We start from the raw sequence: 18377 nt of genomic DNA, 5'->3' as shown, positions 1-18377 counted from the left end.
GCTCTTTAAAAGGTAACATTGATCAGCCACAATACTCAAACCAATGGAAGGTAAACTACATAAAACTGATTTAAGGTAAACCTTGGGTCATGGTATTCATGTGTCACCAGCCACAATAACAGCACTCCCCAGTGATAGTTAGAAAGATGATGTGCTCCATCACACAGAAAAACCTGCCCAGAAGATAGATAGATAGATAGATAGATAGATAGATAGATAGATAGATAGATAGATAGATAGATAGATAGATAGATAGATAGATAGATAGATAGATAGATAGATAGATAGATAGATAGATAGATAGATAGATAGCACAGCATTTCATTTTACATTCTGAAGGATCCGAGTGTCCTGTCATTGCAGTTCTTGAAATTACTGTAACTTTTGAATATACAAGCCACAACAGGGCTGTGGATAGCTGGAGACTATAGGCATTATGTCCATGATTCTTGGTCATTTGGTTGAATTCAGACCTGCTGTGAAATCAATGACAGAATCAAAGTGCAGCGCTGCTTTTAGCCCACACAATTGATCCAAGCTACTGTGAAAAATATCCTGTGGTTTTCCTGTGTCAAAGACATACTCAGGTTTGTGAAAAAAAACTGGACGGACAGGCGCCATTAAAATGCAACATAGTCAGGTCTGTAGCTGCTAAATGCTTCAGAACATGCAACTACAGAACATACTGTAACACGGTTTTTAGAGCTATTTGCTGAAAAAGTGTGACAACATAGAGTGAATAAAGACTAGAAAGTGGATGAAGAACTATGAGCTGAATGGTTTTAGGACTTTTTGCAGATTTGGGTTGAAATGTGCAGCTGGGTAAAGATTATCTCTGGATTCATCACAGTGAAAAACACTTCCTTATATAAGTTCTAACTGCTGTAGAGGCAAATATAAAATAAGGTTTACATTTTTCTTTCTTTGTAGAGTGTAATTTTTTTAAGACAAATATAAACACACACACACAAGTGTGTACTTTTAAAAAAGTTTCATCAGTGGGTGAAAAGAAACTATTTAACTAAAAAATAAAGTAAAACATAATTTAATTGTTAATTGTTCGTTTTTCTTTAACATAGCGATGACTCGTTGTGTAAACCTTCAGACTTACTAGGCTTGCATTTTCTTTGTAAGTACTGTGTAATCAGTTTCATATTCCCTTTTGTTCCTGTTTATGTAACAAACGCAAATGCATTCGTTGGTTCTGAAGCTACTCACGATAGTACGTCAACAATGTTGGACAGTAACTACAAAAGGGTGTGTGAGCGGTGCTTCTGTCAGACAAGCTCAGCTGTAGGATGTCACTCGGTTGTGTATAAAAACATCAGTTCAGACCTGAAACCTCCAAGAAAAGTTAAAAGAGAACTAGTGAGACGAACTTTTGATTTCGGAGGTGAGAGCAGAACGGATGTGCCAGGCAATTTTGCACCTGCTGATCTTGATGACACTCAGCTGTCACTCTTTGGCTGAAAATGAGACGAATGCCACCTGTCCAGAACACCAAAGGGCTTTCGGGGGCTCTTGCTTTGAATTTGTGGGTATCCGGCGCTCTTTTTTCAGTGCTCAAGCCTGGTGTGAGGGGAATGGAGGACACCTTGCTTTTATCCCTGATGAGGACACCCAGTACTTCCTTGAGAGACACATGGACACTAAGGAAGACTTTTGGTTTGGAGTGGCACCATCTGCTGAAGGTAAGAAGTCACACTTGTTTTTATTGTTAGTGGATATTTCCCAGCAGACCTCTAACTGAGGACTTTAAATCAAACATTAACAACAAAACGTTTGCATGGACGAACTGTGCATCAGTTCCAAAACTAAACTACCAAAGACACCTTTTTCTTACTGCACTGATAATGCTCTCTTCTCCTGGGGTTAGAAAATCAATCAGAAAATCAATTCTGTATCTCGGATGGTGGAGAACGCTCAGATTAAACACGGCACAATACAAAGAGCTAGGAAATCAGCAGTCTGACAAATTATGGTAAATTTGTTCCCACTGAGATTTTCACAGCATAGAGAGAAATGGCTTCATATAACACACTGATTGTAAAGTAAAAATATAAAGCATACTTTAAAAAAAAAACAACTTACACCCACCAGGTTAGCCGTTGGAGTCAACTTGGACCACAGTTTATAATAATAAACTTTTTGTAAGCTCCAAACGGTAATAGAAACTGAATGAGCTCTGCTCTAGATGCATTGTTGCTGCATGTATGTTCATCAGTGGGCTTTTTGGCTTTTTTGCATCATCAGGTCATCTCTCTTGGCTCGATGGTTCACCTCTCACATATTCAAAGTGGGTGAGCAGTCCAGAGCCTGGAGCAGCTTGTGGCTACATCCTGAGAAACTCGGGCTTTCACTGGGAGGCCAGAAACAACTGCACCAAAAACCGGAGTTTCATTTGCCAGTTTGGTAAGTATTCTGACGAAGACTATGAGCAAAGTTGCACACTGAATCACTCCATACGAAGAATTACTTTTTACACCGCCTTGTAATCTTTTCAGAGTCTGGGAGAACCATTGTGTGTGAGGGTCGTAACACCACTCTGCAGTGTGGTTCGGGTCAGGTGTTAATGATAGACGGTGGCTTCTACGGTCGTAAGAGTATTCATTACTGTCGATCCAAGTTCCCTCCACCAGCATCCCCACAACATGAGTGCGGCTGGGCGGACGCTGTAGAATCAATTACAGGTAAAACATGGTCAAATGGCGTCTGAGTGCAGCAACTACAGAGATAACTTCATCATTATTTCGTTGTTGATCTTGTGCAAGCGGTCTAATCTGCACAGTAATCATAGCGTCATAATGGTCCCTCTCATTAAACCTGCTGAACTCGGGTAGGAAAACAAACACTCGCGCCTCATAAAAGGTTCTGCATGAATGAAAACTGTGGTGAAATTCTATCCACATAGAAGCCTTATCTCTTATATCACAAAGAACACACTGTCTCACTGGAGCCCCTTCTTTGTAAAGATAATTGCCCATCAGGACATTTACGTAAGAACACAAACAATAATGGCTTAAAAGCTTAATTGTCAGTAAAGATACATAGATGATTTCCATCTATCAGAGTAAATATTGACTTTTGAATTTAACTGATGACTGAAGCAGGCTGCCGTTTGTCATCGTTTAACGTTGATTCCATTTCATCCTGTTCAGGCACTGGGAGGACTTTTCAGCATGCATTGTGGTTTAGAGAGCATTCACACTTTTACACTCCACATCAACTCTATAGCTCCTATAGTGACATACAAAATCATTAAACACATTCAATAACAAGCACATTATTACAAATGGATGAGTACCAGGCACTGTCCTACCTTTTATCTACTATGCTGGGAATATGCCTCAGCTAAAATGACTGATTAACTGCAGGCCACCAGGTTTAACTGTTCATAGTATCAGTGTGGAATATTCATGGATTTCATTCAACTAATACAAACGAACACTGCCTTTATTGGGCTTTATTGACTATTTTTACAGCATAATTTCCACGTCCATAAGTCTGGGAATTTCGACAAACAAGTCTTCTGGTATTCCCTGTCCAAGTTAAAGCAACCAGAAACATGTATGTGGTTTATTTTCCAATCAAATCATCATTTTAATCTGTAAAAATTCAGTTCAATCCAATTCAATTTAGTTTTAATCATATAGCACCAAATCACAGTAACAATCACCTCAAAGTGTTATTTCAGCGTAGCTAAGTGATGATTCAGGGTCACCTGATCCAGCCCTAACTATATGCTTTATCAAAAAGGAAAATTGCCTGATCTTAAAAGTAGAGATAGTGTCTGTCTCCTAAATTCAGACTGCTTCTACAGAAGAGGGGCATGAAAACTGAAGGCTCTGCCTCCCATTCTACTTTTATATACTGAAGGCAAAGGCAAATAAATGCTCAATTTATTTGCCTTTGATTTTGGTGGCTAAGAAGCATATTGTCGTCAAAGCATGAACTAAGATATGAACAAGCAAGATGCAAAACCTTCCACACTGCTGAAACCACTGGAGCGTACGTGTTTGTGTGTGCGTGTGTGAGAGTGTGTGCTAGCAGCAGCTAATTATATTCTTTGTGTGATTCCCAGCTCGTTGCCACGACCGACAGGTCTGCCAGATCGCTGAAGTTGCGAACTCCTTTGCTGACCCTTGTCCTCAGCTGAAGAGCTACCTGTCTGTAGACTACCACTGCAAAGACGGTAGGTCACGGTGCTGTGCTCAGGTTAATTAAAAAAAATTTTTCTCCAAAGTGGAATCACACTTCCTAAATCTATTGAGGGCAGTGTGTGTCTGTTCTTTTCCGTCCCATCTGTTTAATTTTCCCACTTTGTTTCCCTCATTAGTTAGAATAGAGTAGTTAGGAGCCAGTAAAGTGTTAGAATAAGATTAAGTATCGCTGATGATGCTTGATGCAGGTGTTAGAACCCCAACGAAAAAATGCTGCCAATCTAGCTCTCAAAAACAGCCAATAAATTTCTTTCACACTGTGGCTTATTTCACTTCTGGTGAGTGTGAAGATAAAAATATGGCTCACAAAGATTTAAAGTTCTCCCACTTGTTTAACCACAGAGAATTATTAAAACAGCACCATTAACCTCAAACAGCAGAAAATCAGTTGCAAAAATGTTTTAGAAATAAAGCACTTTGCTTCGTAGTAGGAAGATTAACATAACTTTATCATTTCATGGAGGTCTGAGTTTGTCTCCATCGGTAGCGACATCTTGTCTCTTTAGCAAAGGAAACATGTCAAGTACTTGTTGTGTATCATAATTTACATTCACTAGCTGGGCCCACATCCTCATTTTAGGCTTGGAAGCATTTTTTAGTTGATAAAGACAAATGGCAGATCCCGATGTACTAATGACAATAGACGAAGTGAAAGAAAAAATAGGGGAAGGAGGGTGGGGCACGAAAATGAGAAGGAACATCTTGTAGAACTGGGGGGTCATATATAGATAAGACCCAGAAGGGGTGTGTTTGGAGCCTTGGTTCTGCTCCTGAAATTCAGAGAAATTATCTCAAATTGTGTTTCCAAATTTTTGATGAGCAATTTAAACTTTCTCAGAAACAGGAGCACAGTCTCTTCTCATCACTCTCATACTTTACTGGAGTTCTTGGACAGAACAGATCCATTGTTAATGTTAATAGCAACGCAAATAGAAATATCTTTGGTGAAAAAAGACTAGCTGTACTGAGGTTTTTTTATTTGGCAGCAGCAGCTGTTCAGGTAAATGTCAAGCAGTTAATCCAAGCTTCACATTGAAATTCATTTCATATGTTTCATGGACAAGTCATATCATAGGTCAAACTATCAGACAGTGAGCCTTATTTCAACATCGGTAGATTCAAAACGGAAAGATTCCTCAGAGATGTTGGGCCATATTGACACGATAGCATCATGCAGCTGCTGTTGTTCACCACATCTAAAAGGTGCTCCACCGACTGAGATCTGGTGACTGTGGAGGTCCTGAGAGTGCAGTGAACTCGTTGTCATTCTCAGGACACCAGCTTGAGCTGGTCTGAGCTTTGTTAACCTGCTGGAAGCTACCAGCAGTAGATGATACACTGTGGTTACAACGGGATGGTCACCAGTGATTCTCCGGTGGGCCTTGGCATTTAAAGGATACTCAGTTGGTACCGAGGGGCCCAAAGTATGATAAGAAAATATCCCCCACAGCATTACCTGAACTGTTGGCTCCATCATTTCATGTTGTTTGCACCAAATTCTGATCCTACCATCCAAATGTCACAGCAGAAATTGAGACCCATCAGACCAGACAATGAGCCTGTTCAAACTCTAGGCTCAGTCACGTAACCTGTACCTGACACGACTGGCTTATACCAGGGGCGTCACAGATAAGGCCGGAGGGCCAGAATTGGCCCGGCAAAGATGACAATCTGTCCTGCTGGAAGGCTTTAGGAAATGTGACAGAGTACACAGATTTTGAACTCTTAGCTGTGTTGTCATAACTCTCCTAGTGATAAAGACTGCACTCCCATTGGCAATCATACAACACCAAAGTGGTTAAGCAAAAGATAAATGATTAAATGACAGAAAGGTTCTAGTTTTTCCACTATCTACTTTAGAAAGTTGAAACTAAACCAGCCTACTGGCATCTTTGAAATATAGTTAAACTGGGAGATTTGTGCCCCAGCAAGATCTGGAGAAGCTCTCTCAGGTCTTTAATTCATGTAGAGTTTAGTATTGGAGTGCTGTTTTTGAAGACACTATGAGACAGCTACAGTTAGTTCAAAATGCGACTGAACCCCAATTCTTGGCTCCCTGCATTTTTAATTTAAAGTATTTTTCGGTAGTTTATAAATCATCAAATGGCATGGACCCCCAAAATATATATGATCAGACAAGTTTATCAGTCCCATTAATCCCAACAAAAAAAAGTACAAAACCAATATATAGTTGATAACAAAGGCTGCACTTCCAGTTTATTTCTTCGGGCTGTTTTCTTATTTTTTGCTTAGATCATGTGGTCGCAAATTTTGAAGCCATCCTGATAACCTTCTCCCACCAACGATGTGGAGATCCAAATCCAATTAAAATCAAGACACTCAAAAAGATGCTCTGTAAACGAGTAGAATTCTTGGAACAGAGTTTAATACACTGAATCATATGAACAGCAGGAAAAATACATACAGACATTTAGCAAGAAAATTACATAGCAGAAAGCAAGCAAAGCAAAACCCCGGGGTGTACAGCCTTAAGCACAGACAGCAGAGCAACACAGAGACGGACAGGTAGCAGCAGCAGGAGGAAAAAGAGCTCTGGGGGTGTCCTCTGGTCCCCTAATATAGGGACCAGTATACCCGCCCCCTGCTGCTGGGTAACTTTCCCACACGCCCAGCACAGCTGCTGGGGTCAGGTAGCGGCCAAGGTCTTGGCCAAAGGCCAGTCAGGACTCTGAGTACTCCTTGCTCTGGCTTATCACAATAGGTCATGAGATGGTCAAAGGTCACACATTAATCCTAATTATTAAATCTTATACAGCAAGTGGCACAATCTTATAACATATAATACACAGGTTACATGCTTAAAAACACTTCAGTGTGGGTTCAAAGTGTGTGTGTGTGTTTATTTTCTATGGTATTTTATCGTGATGTGTTCAGGATCTCTGTTACAATGTTACTGTTTTGGTTGTGCTGCGTTAAAAAGACGTTGAGTGTGTATTAGGGAAGGTTAGTTACCGGAGAGTAAATTATTCAGGAGAACTCTCCCTTTACATTAACTGCCCTGTTACAGTACCAACTTAATAAACCACGGTGAAGCAAAAATGTCTTGTGCTTAAGACTCTACATGAAAGTTAAAATATATATGTTCAGTGCACATAGATATATAGAGTATATAGTTACATAGTTATACATATCATACAAAAATCCACCACAATCACATTAAAATCAGATCATGTTCCTGCATTAAATAACCTCTATGGTATCTGTGCTTCTATCTGTTGAGATCATGGGCTTGTCTATTTTTTGCATGCTGGGCTACAAGCACTTTGTAACATCTCTGGTCATCCTCCCACACCACAGGGCTCGCACTGTCAGTGAATCCCACCGCTGTGGTTCTTGGTGACGTCAGAATTCACGTGAAGTGGCTTTTACATTCATCCCTGACAAACCTTAGCTGCAGAGTGAACACGGGAGATGGCCATGTAATTTATTTGAACAATCCAAAAGGGTGAGTATCAACTCTTTAGGTTTTTTCAGCCATGAGTTTAAAGAACATTTTCTGCATTATTTTCCACATGAGTTTAGTTATTTTTGTGTAGGTGTCAAAGTTTTGTTTTTGCCTTCCATCCCACTCGTTACTAAATTTTGTACATCCTTGATTCCTTTCCTTGGCATCCTCTCAGTGCATCTTAGTCTATCGTACCTGAGACACGAGCAGAGGAGATGAGGATGAAAAAGGAGGAGCAAGGAGTCAGTGCAACTGGCATTTAACATAATGAGACAGCTTTGCTCCGGGCTGCCATTTAAAAGCAATGACAATTAAATAAGTGCAGCACAGCTGCTTCCTCTGCAAAGCAGTTATTTCTTCTTCGATATGGAAAGAAAGTCTCATTTTTTGTGTAGACTTCCAGTTTGAGGATAGTTTCTATGTTTCAGAGGTGTAGCACTCCTCGTTCACGCATCACGGTGGGAAAAAACAAGTTTTGCAAATGATACAACTGTGAATCTACAACTGTAGCTCCTTTGACAAGCCTCCTCTCTGCTCAGCCATGTGAGAGAGCCTTCAACAATCTGTAATCAGACTGATTTCCAAGTCACAGGCAAGAGGATAGGCTGAAATAGGCTCCACCCTGATTTGGACAAAAGGAGGAAAATGGATGGAGGGATGACAGATGAGACAAAGACACACAAAGTAGAGAAATGAAAACTGCCCCATCACTCCTATCACTGTGTCAAAATCACCTGCCAATTGTCTTCAGTTCATCTGGTGGGTGAATTCACCAGATGGACTGAACAATTCAATCAATCTACTCTGTTTCCAGTTTCCTGCTCGCCAACACCAATCTCACCTCCTGCGGATTCCCAAATGCATCCCAGTGGCTTTTTGTGCTTTTACATACTACATTTGTGTGGGTGGGTGTGTGGGACTTTCATATAGAAATGAACATCTGTTAGAGTCAAGCTCATTCTTAATCAGTTAATCAGTGGTGATTAAATCTGTATTTCCTGTTTTTGGAGTGCACAGATTTAGTTTTAAATCGTGGTGTCTGTGGCGACAGTCACTGCTGTACTGGTAGTAATGTGTTTTACGTCAGCCAGCAGTAATTTGTTTACCAGAACTGACAAGGCGCACAGCAACAGAAACATTACAGCACCTAGAAGCAGGATGCAGCCTAGGAACCATGCCAGAGAAGGTTTTGACGCTTCAGCTATAAAAGGCTCAGCATTTAGAAGAAGCAATGCAGTCTAAAACATAAATAAAAAATCAGTCAACAGTTGAGTGTGTCATGAGCCTGCGTCAGCATGTTTGTCTCACTGCTCTGAGATGTGACAAAAGGAGCTTGGTGAAATTTTAACAAACTTCACTATGGAAGTGTGAACCACAACACTCCATTAGCTGGATCCTTAGCTGGATCAGTTACATCTGTTCACCACACAAACATCACCTGTATCATAGTGTATGTGCGACTTATTCTATCCCTATGCTGAATTTAACCGTAAAATGTAATGATACAAACAGGCACACTGCACTGCATCTGCAGTGTGCATCTTCAGATGGACCGTGCTGCTATCAAAGTCATCTGTACCAAAGCTGGAGGAAAGTTGTGTACCATCTCCATCAGCGTTATAAGTTACCTGAAACTGATTTGTAAATCTTAAGCCCAGCCCAAATATTGATAATCTGCAAGATGTCTTACTTTGCAAGGAAAGGGATGTTTCAAAGAAAGTTTTTATTTATAAACGTTTTTTGAATGCTAAATGGAAATTGATAAGGGGGCCACAAGATTACCTGTTTTTAACTGTAGCCACTTTCAATAAAGGTACTGGGAATAAATGCAGGCATGATCAGCAGATGTAGGTTCAATTACCTTATTTTTGAAGAACAGGTAATAAGTAATTAACTGGAGGAAAACATTTGCATTATTTACCCAATTTCTCCCATTTAAACCACCAAAACACCCTAAAAAAATTATTAGAAGTTCTGTGTGTAACGTCCAGAAAACCATTAGTATATACTCAAGGGCGTTAGGTGAACTTGCATGTTATATGCTTGCACTTCTTTGCAGAAAAGTGTTAATAAAATCAGTCACAAGACTCTCCTGCATTTGCTGTTGCACAATTGTATTTACTGTGCTCACGTGTAGTACAGCAGCTGAAAGATCAGTAACATGTAACATGTTAATACCAGGTATTTTGTGGAATGATAGCCTTTATCGTATCACGTTAGTTGGTTTAGTAATTTAGCAAATTAAAACAATGTGTTGCTTGTTTGGCGAGGGGCAATAAAAAGAAAATTGCACCCCAGCGGATAGTACCTCAACAAAGATTAATTATATTGTAAATTAGCAGTAAGGCACAGAAACCTGTTAGTGATGAGGAAGAAATGTGATGTCACATTAATCTAAGAGTTCAAGATAAATCCATATATCAATTGACAGGTGATGGAGGTGGTAGGAAACAAAAACAAAGAGGTAATTACAAACACCAAAAATTTGAATTTTGGCCTTGATAAACATTACACAAACTCATACAGGCCTGTGAAAAATGCAGTATACACTGAGTGCTTCCATGGATTTAAGAGGGTAACTTGCAGCTAGGTGCTGCTAATCAGATGCACTTTATTAACAATCATCAGCAAGTGTAACCACCTCTATATGATAAGACATTACGGAGCATCTGCAGATGCGTTACATTCTGGTGTGTGTTAAAACAAAGAAAAAGCTTCACAGGATTGATGTCTCTGCAAATTTACCCCAAGGAGACAGTGCAAAACTCCCCCAAAACATTCTGCTGTAAGACTCCACAGGTCTCAGGCCACATGCTAACATTCATAACATTAAAATTCATGACGGTATAATTTGAAGAAGCATGGCTTGCTTCGAAGGGTTGCCAGAAGAAATCATCTTCTCTAAGAAAATGGTAGCACGGTTTATGTTTGAACAAACCACATAACTTCAGAAACAATGTCCTTTGGCCAGATGGCAAAGTGGGTGATTTGTCGGATATGCCCTGTCAGTCTCCCAAAGTGGAGATGTTTGGCTACAATGCACAGCCACCCATTTGGTAAAGCCCAAACACAGCATATCAGGTCCTCACACCTCCTACCAGCTGTCAAGCACGGTGGTGGAGGGCTGATGATTTGGGGTTGTTTTGAACCCATGGGATCTGGTTTGTACTCAATTAGTAGCTGGTGAGTCACTCCAATCTGCAGGCGACAGCAGTTATGTGCAAGCAATCCAAGGCAACCACGAGAAAGTTTTTGGTGCATCACCCTTTTTCTCATAGATTTCGGCTCCCAGCAAACTCACCAACCAGTCAGGAATAGAGATCTTTCTGGAGCAACCACGGGTTTGATGTTGTTGGTCAGCTGGGAACAAGCACATGCAACATCCTTTGAATTTGTACTGTAAAACAACTGAAGTACCAAAGTCTTTCAGTGATATCACATTTTGTTAAAGACGTCAGAGTCAGGGAAGATTTCATTTTTATGATACATTACACCATTACACTGGCATTAAAAACCATTTGATGCCAATGAATGTTTGTTTCATTTGATTTTGATACACCTAATAGTTGTGTGGCATATCTAAAATAGTGTTACTCAAAAGAACACGCTGATTCCTGTTTTTGAATTTTCTCAGGTTGGAGAACAGTGTGGTGCACAAATACACTCATCCAAGTACCTTTATTGTGGCAGCTGAATGCACTTGCAGTGAAATGCACATTACAGCTCAGAAAATAATTACCATTCAAGAGCCTGTTGCAGAGATCGGTGTTATCACGTGCTATGCTGGAAACCTGTCTTTTTCTGAAACCAACTGCAAAGCCCTGTATGGAGAAGCCTTTCACATTCAAATGGAAGTAAGCGCAGGTAGGTACCAAAGTGAACCTAATATAAAATAATTAACTTGAAATTTTGATATCTCTACATGAAAGCATCGGCTTTAGTGTTTGAGTCTTTTTTTCTTTTTTTTTGTCATTCAAGTTTTATTTGTTTTGTATTCTTTAGGTACGAATGTGACCTACAGAATCGAAAGTGATGAAAAGTCGTTGTCCGGTTTATCTGTGATCAGAGGAACTGAACCCCAGAACATCACAGTAACATCAGAAATGGTGACACACCTCGGGTCTGGCTGCCACCACCTGACACTTTATGCGTCTAACACGGTCACATTCCTTGAAGTGTCCAAAGACCTGCAGGTACAGTAAATCAAAATCAAACTAATAGTCTTCTTTGAGTACAACAGTAACAAAAACAATGATGTGTCATCCCCAAGTTTCTATTGAGCATGGTGATCATATGAATAAAGGGTTTGAGTACTGATTGAAAAAATCAGGTTGTTTAAAATTAGTAATTAAATTTAACCTTTAATTATAAAATTTCTTTAAGTTAATTAGGGAAATATCTGTGAACACCAGAACAGCTCTCTAAATTTAATTCACAATTATTTCTTTTTTTTTCATACCAACTATGAATTTAAAAATCTGCGCTTTCATCCTGCTGTCCCTATTAAGGTAATCAGTCATTGTAAGTCAAGGAACATAGTGTGAAAATGTGCCTTTTATCTAAGTTTAATCAAAATTAAACCACAAGCTCTGATGTCACTCAGCTGCCAACTAACCTCCGTAAACAGGAAGCTCAGCTCACCTGCTCTTCTATGCGTGGCACAAAAAAGTCTCATACACGGTCAGAATTTAGTATGTCAAGATTTTTCTTTACCAGACAATTTCTTATTGAATTAAAATTTTTGTAGAGCATCTTTAATGTATTTTCATAGTAAACACTAATTGCCAGATTAATGTGTTATCGGCTGAAAATGTGTTCCTCTGCTTTGTAATTCTGCTTATCCCTCAGGTGTGTGTTCTGGAGAAAATAGTTGGACTTCAGGCCTCTGTGTTGACAGCGAGCGATGAATGTTTAGATTCCCCATTTATTACTTTTGGTGTTTCCCTTGTACGAGGAGAGCCTGTGTTGCTCTTGTTTTCACTGACTGGAGACAATGGCTTGTTCACTGAAACCAGAAAAATGAACACAAAAAAGGAAATGTTTCACATTAAACGACCAGTTCAAGGTGAGCAAAAAAATGTAAATGGTAAATCGACTGATCCTTATATACATACATACACATATACATACATACATATATACATATACATACATACATATATACATGTATATACATATATATATATATACGTGGAGGGTGAAGGTAACAGTGGTCCCCGTGGTAATCGGAGCACTAGGTGCGGTGACTCCCAAGCTAGGCGAGTGGCTCCAGCAGATCCCGGGAACAACATCGGAGATCTCTGTCCAGAAGAGCGCAGTCCTGGGAACAGCTAAGATACTGCGCAGGACCCTCAAGCTCCCAGGCCTCTGGTAGAGGACCCGAGCTTGAAGGATAAACCACCCGTAGGGGCGTGCTGGGTGTTTTTATACACAAGCCACTGTATATGTATATGTGTATATACATATACATATACATATACAGTGGCTTGCAAAAGTATTTGGCCCCCTTGAACTGTCCATCTAATCTGACTGAGCTGGAGCTGTTTTGCAAAGAATGGGCAAGGATTTCAGTCTCTAGATGTGCAAAGCTGGTAGAGACATACCCTAAAAGACTGGCAGCTGTAATTGCAGCAAAAGGTGGTTCTACAAAGTATTGACTCAGGGGGCTGAATAATTACGCATACCCCACTTTTCAGTTATTTATTTGTAAAAAATGTTTGGAATCATGTATGATTTTCGTTCCACTTCTCACGTGTACACCACTTTGTATTGGTCTTTCACGTGGATTCCAATAAAATTAATTCATGTTTGTGGCTGTAATGTGACAAAATGTGGGAAAGTTCAAGGGGGCCGAATACTTTTGCAAGCCACTGTATACATATATACATATACATATATAGACATGGTGAGTTCAGTGATGTAGGACATATCAATTTCAATGGCGAAAATACTATCAGTAAATGAACCATAATACTTTAGCCAAGTAAACAACATGTAAACAGTGGGCTTTCCAACAGGGCATGTCTGACCCTCCTTTTATAGGAGTATTTTCTCAATTTTACAAATGTCAATAATATCCCAATTATCGATGTAATATGTTTGTCAATACCTTTCCCCAATCAGTTGCCAATCCTACTTGCACGTTGTTCCTTTTTTAATCTCTGACATTTGCATTACATAACTTTCTGGCACTATTCCATAACTTGCCGGGTGCTATTTCCCACACCTTGTCATCCATCATTTTTAGTTGGGTCCCTTGGACAGTTTTATGGCCAAAGTGAGATCAAAACTCTGCAAAACTACAGATATCACTCCAGCTACAAAACAAAAACAGTTAATCCCCCTGATAACTTTGTCAGGTTTGTTGCCAGATGTAGGGTTTTTCACAACTTTGGGCAGCGAAGATTGTCATTGTCCTACTGGAAGGTGAACCTCCGCCCCAGTCTCAAGTCTTTTGCAGACTCCAAGAGGTTTTCTTCCAAGATTGCCCTGTATTTGGCTCCATCCATCTTCCCATCAACTCTGACCAGCTTCCCTGTCCCTGCTGAAGAGAAGCACCCCCAGAGCATGATGCTGCCACCACCATATTTGACAGTGGGGATGGTGTGTTCAGAGTGATGTGTAGTGTTAGTTTTCCGCCACATATAGCGTTTTGCATTTTGGCCAAAAAGTACACCACTTTGTATTGGTCTTTCACGTGGAATTCCAATAAAATTGATTCATGTTTGTGGCTGTAATGTGACAAAATGTGGAAAAGTTCAAGGGGGCAGAATACTTTTGCAAGCCACTGTATATAAAATCCACAACACAACCTTCCATTTAGTACTGTAAATGGCCAGCTCTACCTCCTGAGCTGCAGCCACCCCAGTGTGACAGCTACAATTCTTCTGTGTGTTTTACTACAGGATCTATAGAAGTAAAACTCAGAGCCTGGAACATCTTCTCCTCTCTTGAAGTGGTGCTGGATATGTCTGCTTCCTGTGATAACGATAAACATAGTGACCAAAATGATATTTTGTTTGGAATTAACAACAGACAGGTAATAACAGAAGTACATTTAATTTGTGGTTGTGCAGTTGTACTTCTAATGTAACTGTGCAAAATAATATTTTATAAATATCAGGTGACATAGAGCAGAGGTGAGGTGGAAGGGTAATATTTAATTAAATGCTTGTGTTCATTTTCAGAGGAAGAAACATGTTAGAGTTGGCAGAGCTGGTGGTTCAAGCGGAGGACCGGGTGGTTCTAGCGGAGGACCGGGTGGTTCTAGCGGAGGACCGGGTGGTTCTAGCGGAGGACCGGGTGGTTCAAGCGGAGGACCGGGTGGTTCAAGCGGAGGACCGGGTGGTTCAAGCGGAGGACCGGGTAGTTCTAGCGGAGGACCGGGTGGTTCAAGCGGAGGACCGGGTGGTTCTAGCGGAGGACCGGGTGGTTCAAGTGGAGGACCGGGTGGTTCAAGCGGAGGACCGGGTGGTTCTAGCGGAGGACCGGGTGGTTCAAGTGGAGGACCGGGTAGTTCTAGCGGAGGACCGGGTGGTTCAAGTGGAGGACCGGGTAGTTCTAGCGGAGGACTGGGTGGTTCAAGCGGAGGACCGGGTGGTTCAAGCGGCGGACTGGGTAGTTCTAGCGGAGGACCGGGTGGTTCTAGCGGAGGACCGGGTGGTTCAAGTGGAGGACCAGGAGGGTCAAGCGGAGGACCGGGTGGTTCTAGCGGAGGACCGGGTGGTTCAAGTGGAGGACCAGGAGGGTCAAGCGGAGGACCGGGTAGTTCTAGCGGAGGACCGGGTAGTTCTAGCGGAGGACCGGGTGGTTCAAGTGGAGGACCAGGAGGGTCAAGCGGAGGACCGGGTAGTTCTAGCGGAGGACCGGGTAGTTCTAGCGGAGGACCGGGTGGTTCTAGCGGAGGACCGGGTGGTTCAAGTGGAGGACCAGGAGGGTCAAGCGGAGGACCAGGTGGTTCTAGCGGAGGACCGGGTAGTTCTAGCGGAGGACCGGGTGGTTCAAGCGGCGGACCGGGTGGGTCAAGCGGAGGAGCGGGTGGGTCAAGCGGAACATCGCCATCATCTACAGTGAATCCAACCACCAAAAACCCAGGTGGCTCCAGCAGCTTGTCATGTAGCATATCGCCACAGAGTGGAACAATCCTTGATGCTTTTGATATAACTTGCAACACTGAAAATCCCTGCTCTAACTGTCAGTATTGTTTCAGCACTCAGGGTAAGTAGTTCTGGATCAGCAAAATTTTTTAAGACGCTGATGTAACTAAGTTTAACCAGTTAGCCAGTTATTTTTCACATAGATTTCTAGTAAAATATTTACAAAGTAATGTTTCTTTTCAGAGGAAGAAACATGTTAGAGTTGGCAGAACTCCACTGAAAACAGTATTGTGTTTAAAAAAATAATCACAGAAACTCTCTTTTTTTAACCCTTCTCAGGTAAGACTCTGCGATGCAGTCAGAGCAATGAAGCAAAATCCATCTTCCTTCCTCGTGGAGACAGCAATTCTAACTACAACCTGAATATATTGGCAACTGCAACGAGTGGAGCCCAAACAGTACTCAGCACCACTATAACTGCACAGGTATGCCACAAAACAAGATGCATGTACTGACGAGATAAGATCCAGTGTACGGAAATGCTCTGATTTTCTAGCCCTGTAAGAAAATGTTTTCTTCTCATCAGGTTATGGATTCAACTTTGAGCTCAAGCTCAGTAGAGAACGTCGTTGATCAGCTAAAGGCAGAAGGCCAGCTGTCACCAGAAGTCACTGGACAACTCTTCCTTTCAGTGGCCAATAAACTTAACAGCCAATCTGATCCTGCAGGACAAGCAGATAGGCAAAAGGTAGCATTGCTCACTCTGTTTAAGGGTAGGACCAGTGAAGAGCCTTGTGCTGCCAGCAGGGCTAAGCAAGCTTTTAACTGTTAAGGCCTTTACACACCAGAGGGGTTAAAATTTTTCAGGCTCATATATTGTTAATGCAGCTGTTCACATTGACTGTGTAATTTCGCAAAAAGAGCTTGGAGAGCTCCACTGACATCCTAAAATATGTACAAAAACAGTCATAATGCAGTTTCAAATTGTGGATCAAACCACGAAATTGTCCCTGTTGCTTCCTTCTTGTGAGATTTGGATGAAGCCAGAATCTCAATTTCTTCCTTTTGTTGTTGTGTTTTCAGAATGCAGTCAGTGTGTACAGGCCTTTAATGGGGCATGCTTTAGGAGCCACCCAAAAGTTGATTCAGTCGATGGAAGTTTCTGTGCATAATTTTTGACGGGCTTTCGTAGCACTGTTCTCTGTCCTAGAACAGCCTCATAAGAAAGCTTTATTTTCGAGTAGGGTTCCCATTCCCAAACTTAATGAGACAGGGTGGATGGAAAGGGAAAACCATCTCTGTGAATCAGGAAATGTTTGAATCTGAATGAGCAACAATGTTACTGTAAAATACTAATATGTCACTTTTTTATTTATTTTTTTTCTGGTGTGTGAAGCTTCGACAGAAGATGCTGGACATAATGATTGCTGTAGTAAATGACAATCTCACCAAAAGTCCACAAGACATTCAGGCATTAGCCACAGCACTTGCTTCTCTCATCAAGAAAGGCACTGAAATCAATACATCAGCACAGGTACTGTAGAGAAGTTCGAAAAATGAGGAAACCATCAGTAAGGACTGTAGACATCTCTCTGCAATGCGTACTGATGTATGTTGCTTTCACTGTAGCTCCCTTCTAAATTGGAAGGTAAATGTTTGGTGAACAGGGCTTTTTTTTTTTTTTACTCTGCCCTGTAACAAAATTAAAGGTCAGGACCACGTGTTAAAGTTTTTGACCATTCAAAAATTGTAATATCTTCATAATACCTCCCAAATACATGTCTGTGACTGTGAGTTCATTCCCACCTTCAGGAAGGGGCCGCGTCATTGTTCGCAAACCTGAGTTCATCTCTCCTCCACATGGATCTAAACGCAACTGAAGTCTTTGCCACAGCCAACAATATTGTGGAGGGCATAAGCAACATGCTCAACTATTGTCCTAGCGTGAGTCTTATAAGGCCGATGCTGATTGTGTTTATTTCTCTGGGGAATCGTGGATGTTTTTAATGTACGATGTTATATTATCAGGAATGATGATAGAGCAATTCTGCAAACACTTCCTTAAAGTATTCATCTTCTCCCGCTCCCTGTTGGAATTTGCCGATGATAAACTAGCATAAACATTAAAATTTCTCCTCTGTGATAAATGTTGTGTGTTGCAGAAAAACACCTCAGATGGCCTTCTTGGTGCCCTGTTCAATATACAGAGTGCGATGTTGTCCTTTATGGAGCTCAATGAGGACTCAAGTATAATTCAGCAAACCCACGTTAAAGTATTTGTCAGAAGGTAAGTTCCACTTCAAATGCAAGACAAAGTTATCAAACAATAATTAACCACCACATCTCCCAGAAATTTGAGCTGTTGAACTGGAAAAATATCACTCTGATGCTGATATACTAAAAAGCTGCAGCTAACAGCCACCTGTGTGTGGATGGGTGACAAAATAAAGGAAAACCTGCATAAACCACATGGAAAATTCAGCAAATACAGATGTTTCCAGAAAACAATGTTGTGTTGCACCTATGAAAGCGCTAAGGAAAATTTGATTCTCATATATCCATATGGCAAGAGGAAAGCTCAGGTTTTAAAAGATG

At 41.0% G+C, this 18377-nt stretch overlaps 1 protein-coding gene across 1 annotated transcript in view; it reads left to right on the top strand.

Annotated features, from left to right (window-relative positions):
* The first annotated feature begins 1355 nt into the window (after window positions 1–1355).
* The window catches only part of LOC116325700 (polycystic kidney disease protein 1-like 2), a 38447-nt gene continuing 21425 nt past the window's right edge, over window positions 1356–18377 (top strand). Inside the window, exons 1-11 of the mRNA XM_039600321.1 lie at window positions 1356–1691; window positions 2254–2412; window positions 2505–2690; window positions 4082–4192; window positions 7539–7686; window positions 11321–11550; window positions 11689–11884; window positions 14874–15723; window positions 17179–17316; window positions 17595–17726; window positions 17945–18069. Coding sequence (XP_039456255.1) covers window positions 1409–1691; window positions 2254–2412; window positions 2505–2690; window positions 4082–4192; window positions 7539–7686; window positions 11321–11550; window positions 11689–11884; window positions 14874–15723; window positions 17179–17316; window positions 17595–17726; window positions 17945–18069 — 2558 coding nt within the window. The 5' untranslated portion in view covers window positions 1356–1408. The remainder of the gene's footprint in view (window positions 1692–2253; window positions 2413–2504; window positions 2691–4081; window positions 4193–7538; window positions 7687–11320; window positions 11551–11688; window positions 11885–14873; window positions 15724–17178; window positions 17317–17594; window positions 17727–17944; window positions 18070–18377) is intronic.

This window comes from Oreochromis aureus, linkage group 16, assembly GCF_013358895.1.
Source record: "Oreochromis aureus strain Israel breed Guangdong linkage group 16, ZZ_aureus, whole genome shotgun sequence".
Taxonomy (NCBI): Eukaryota; Metazoa; Chordata; class Actinopteri; order Cichliformes; family Cichlidae; genus Oreochromis; species Oreochromis aureus.
The sequence above is the reverse complement of the archived record's forward strand: the minus strand, read 5'-3'. Positions and strand labels throughout refer to the sequence as shown.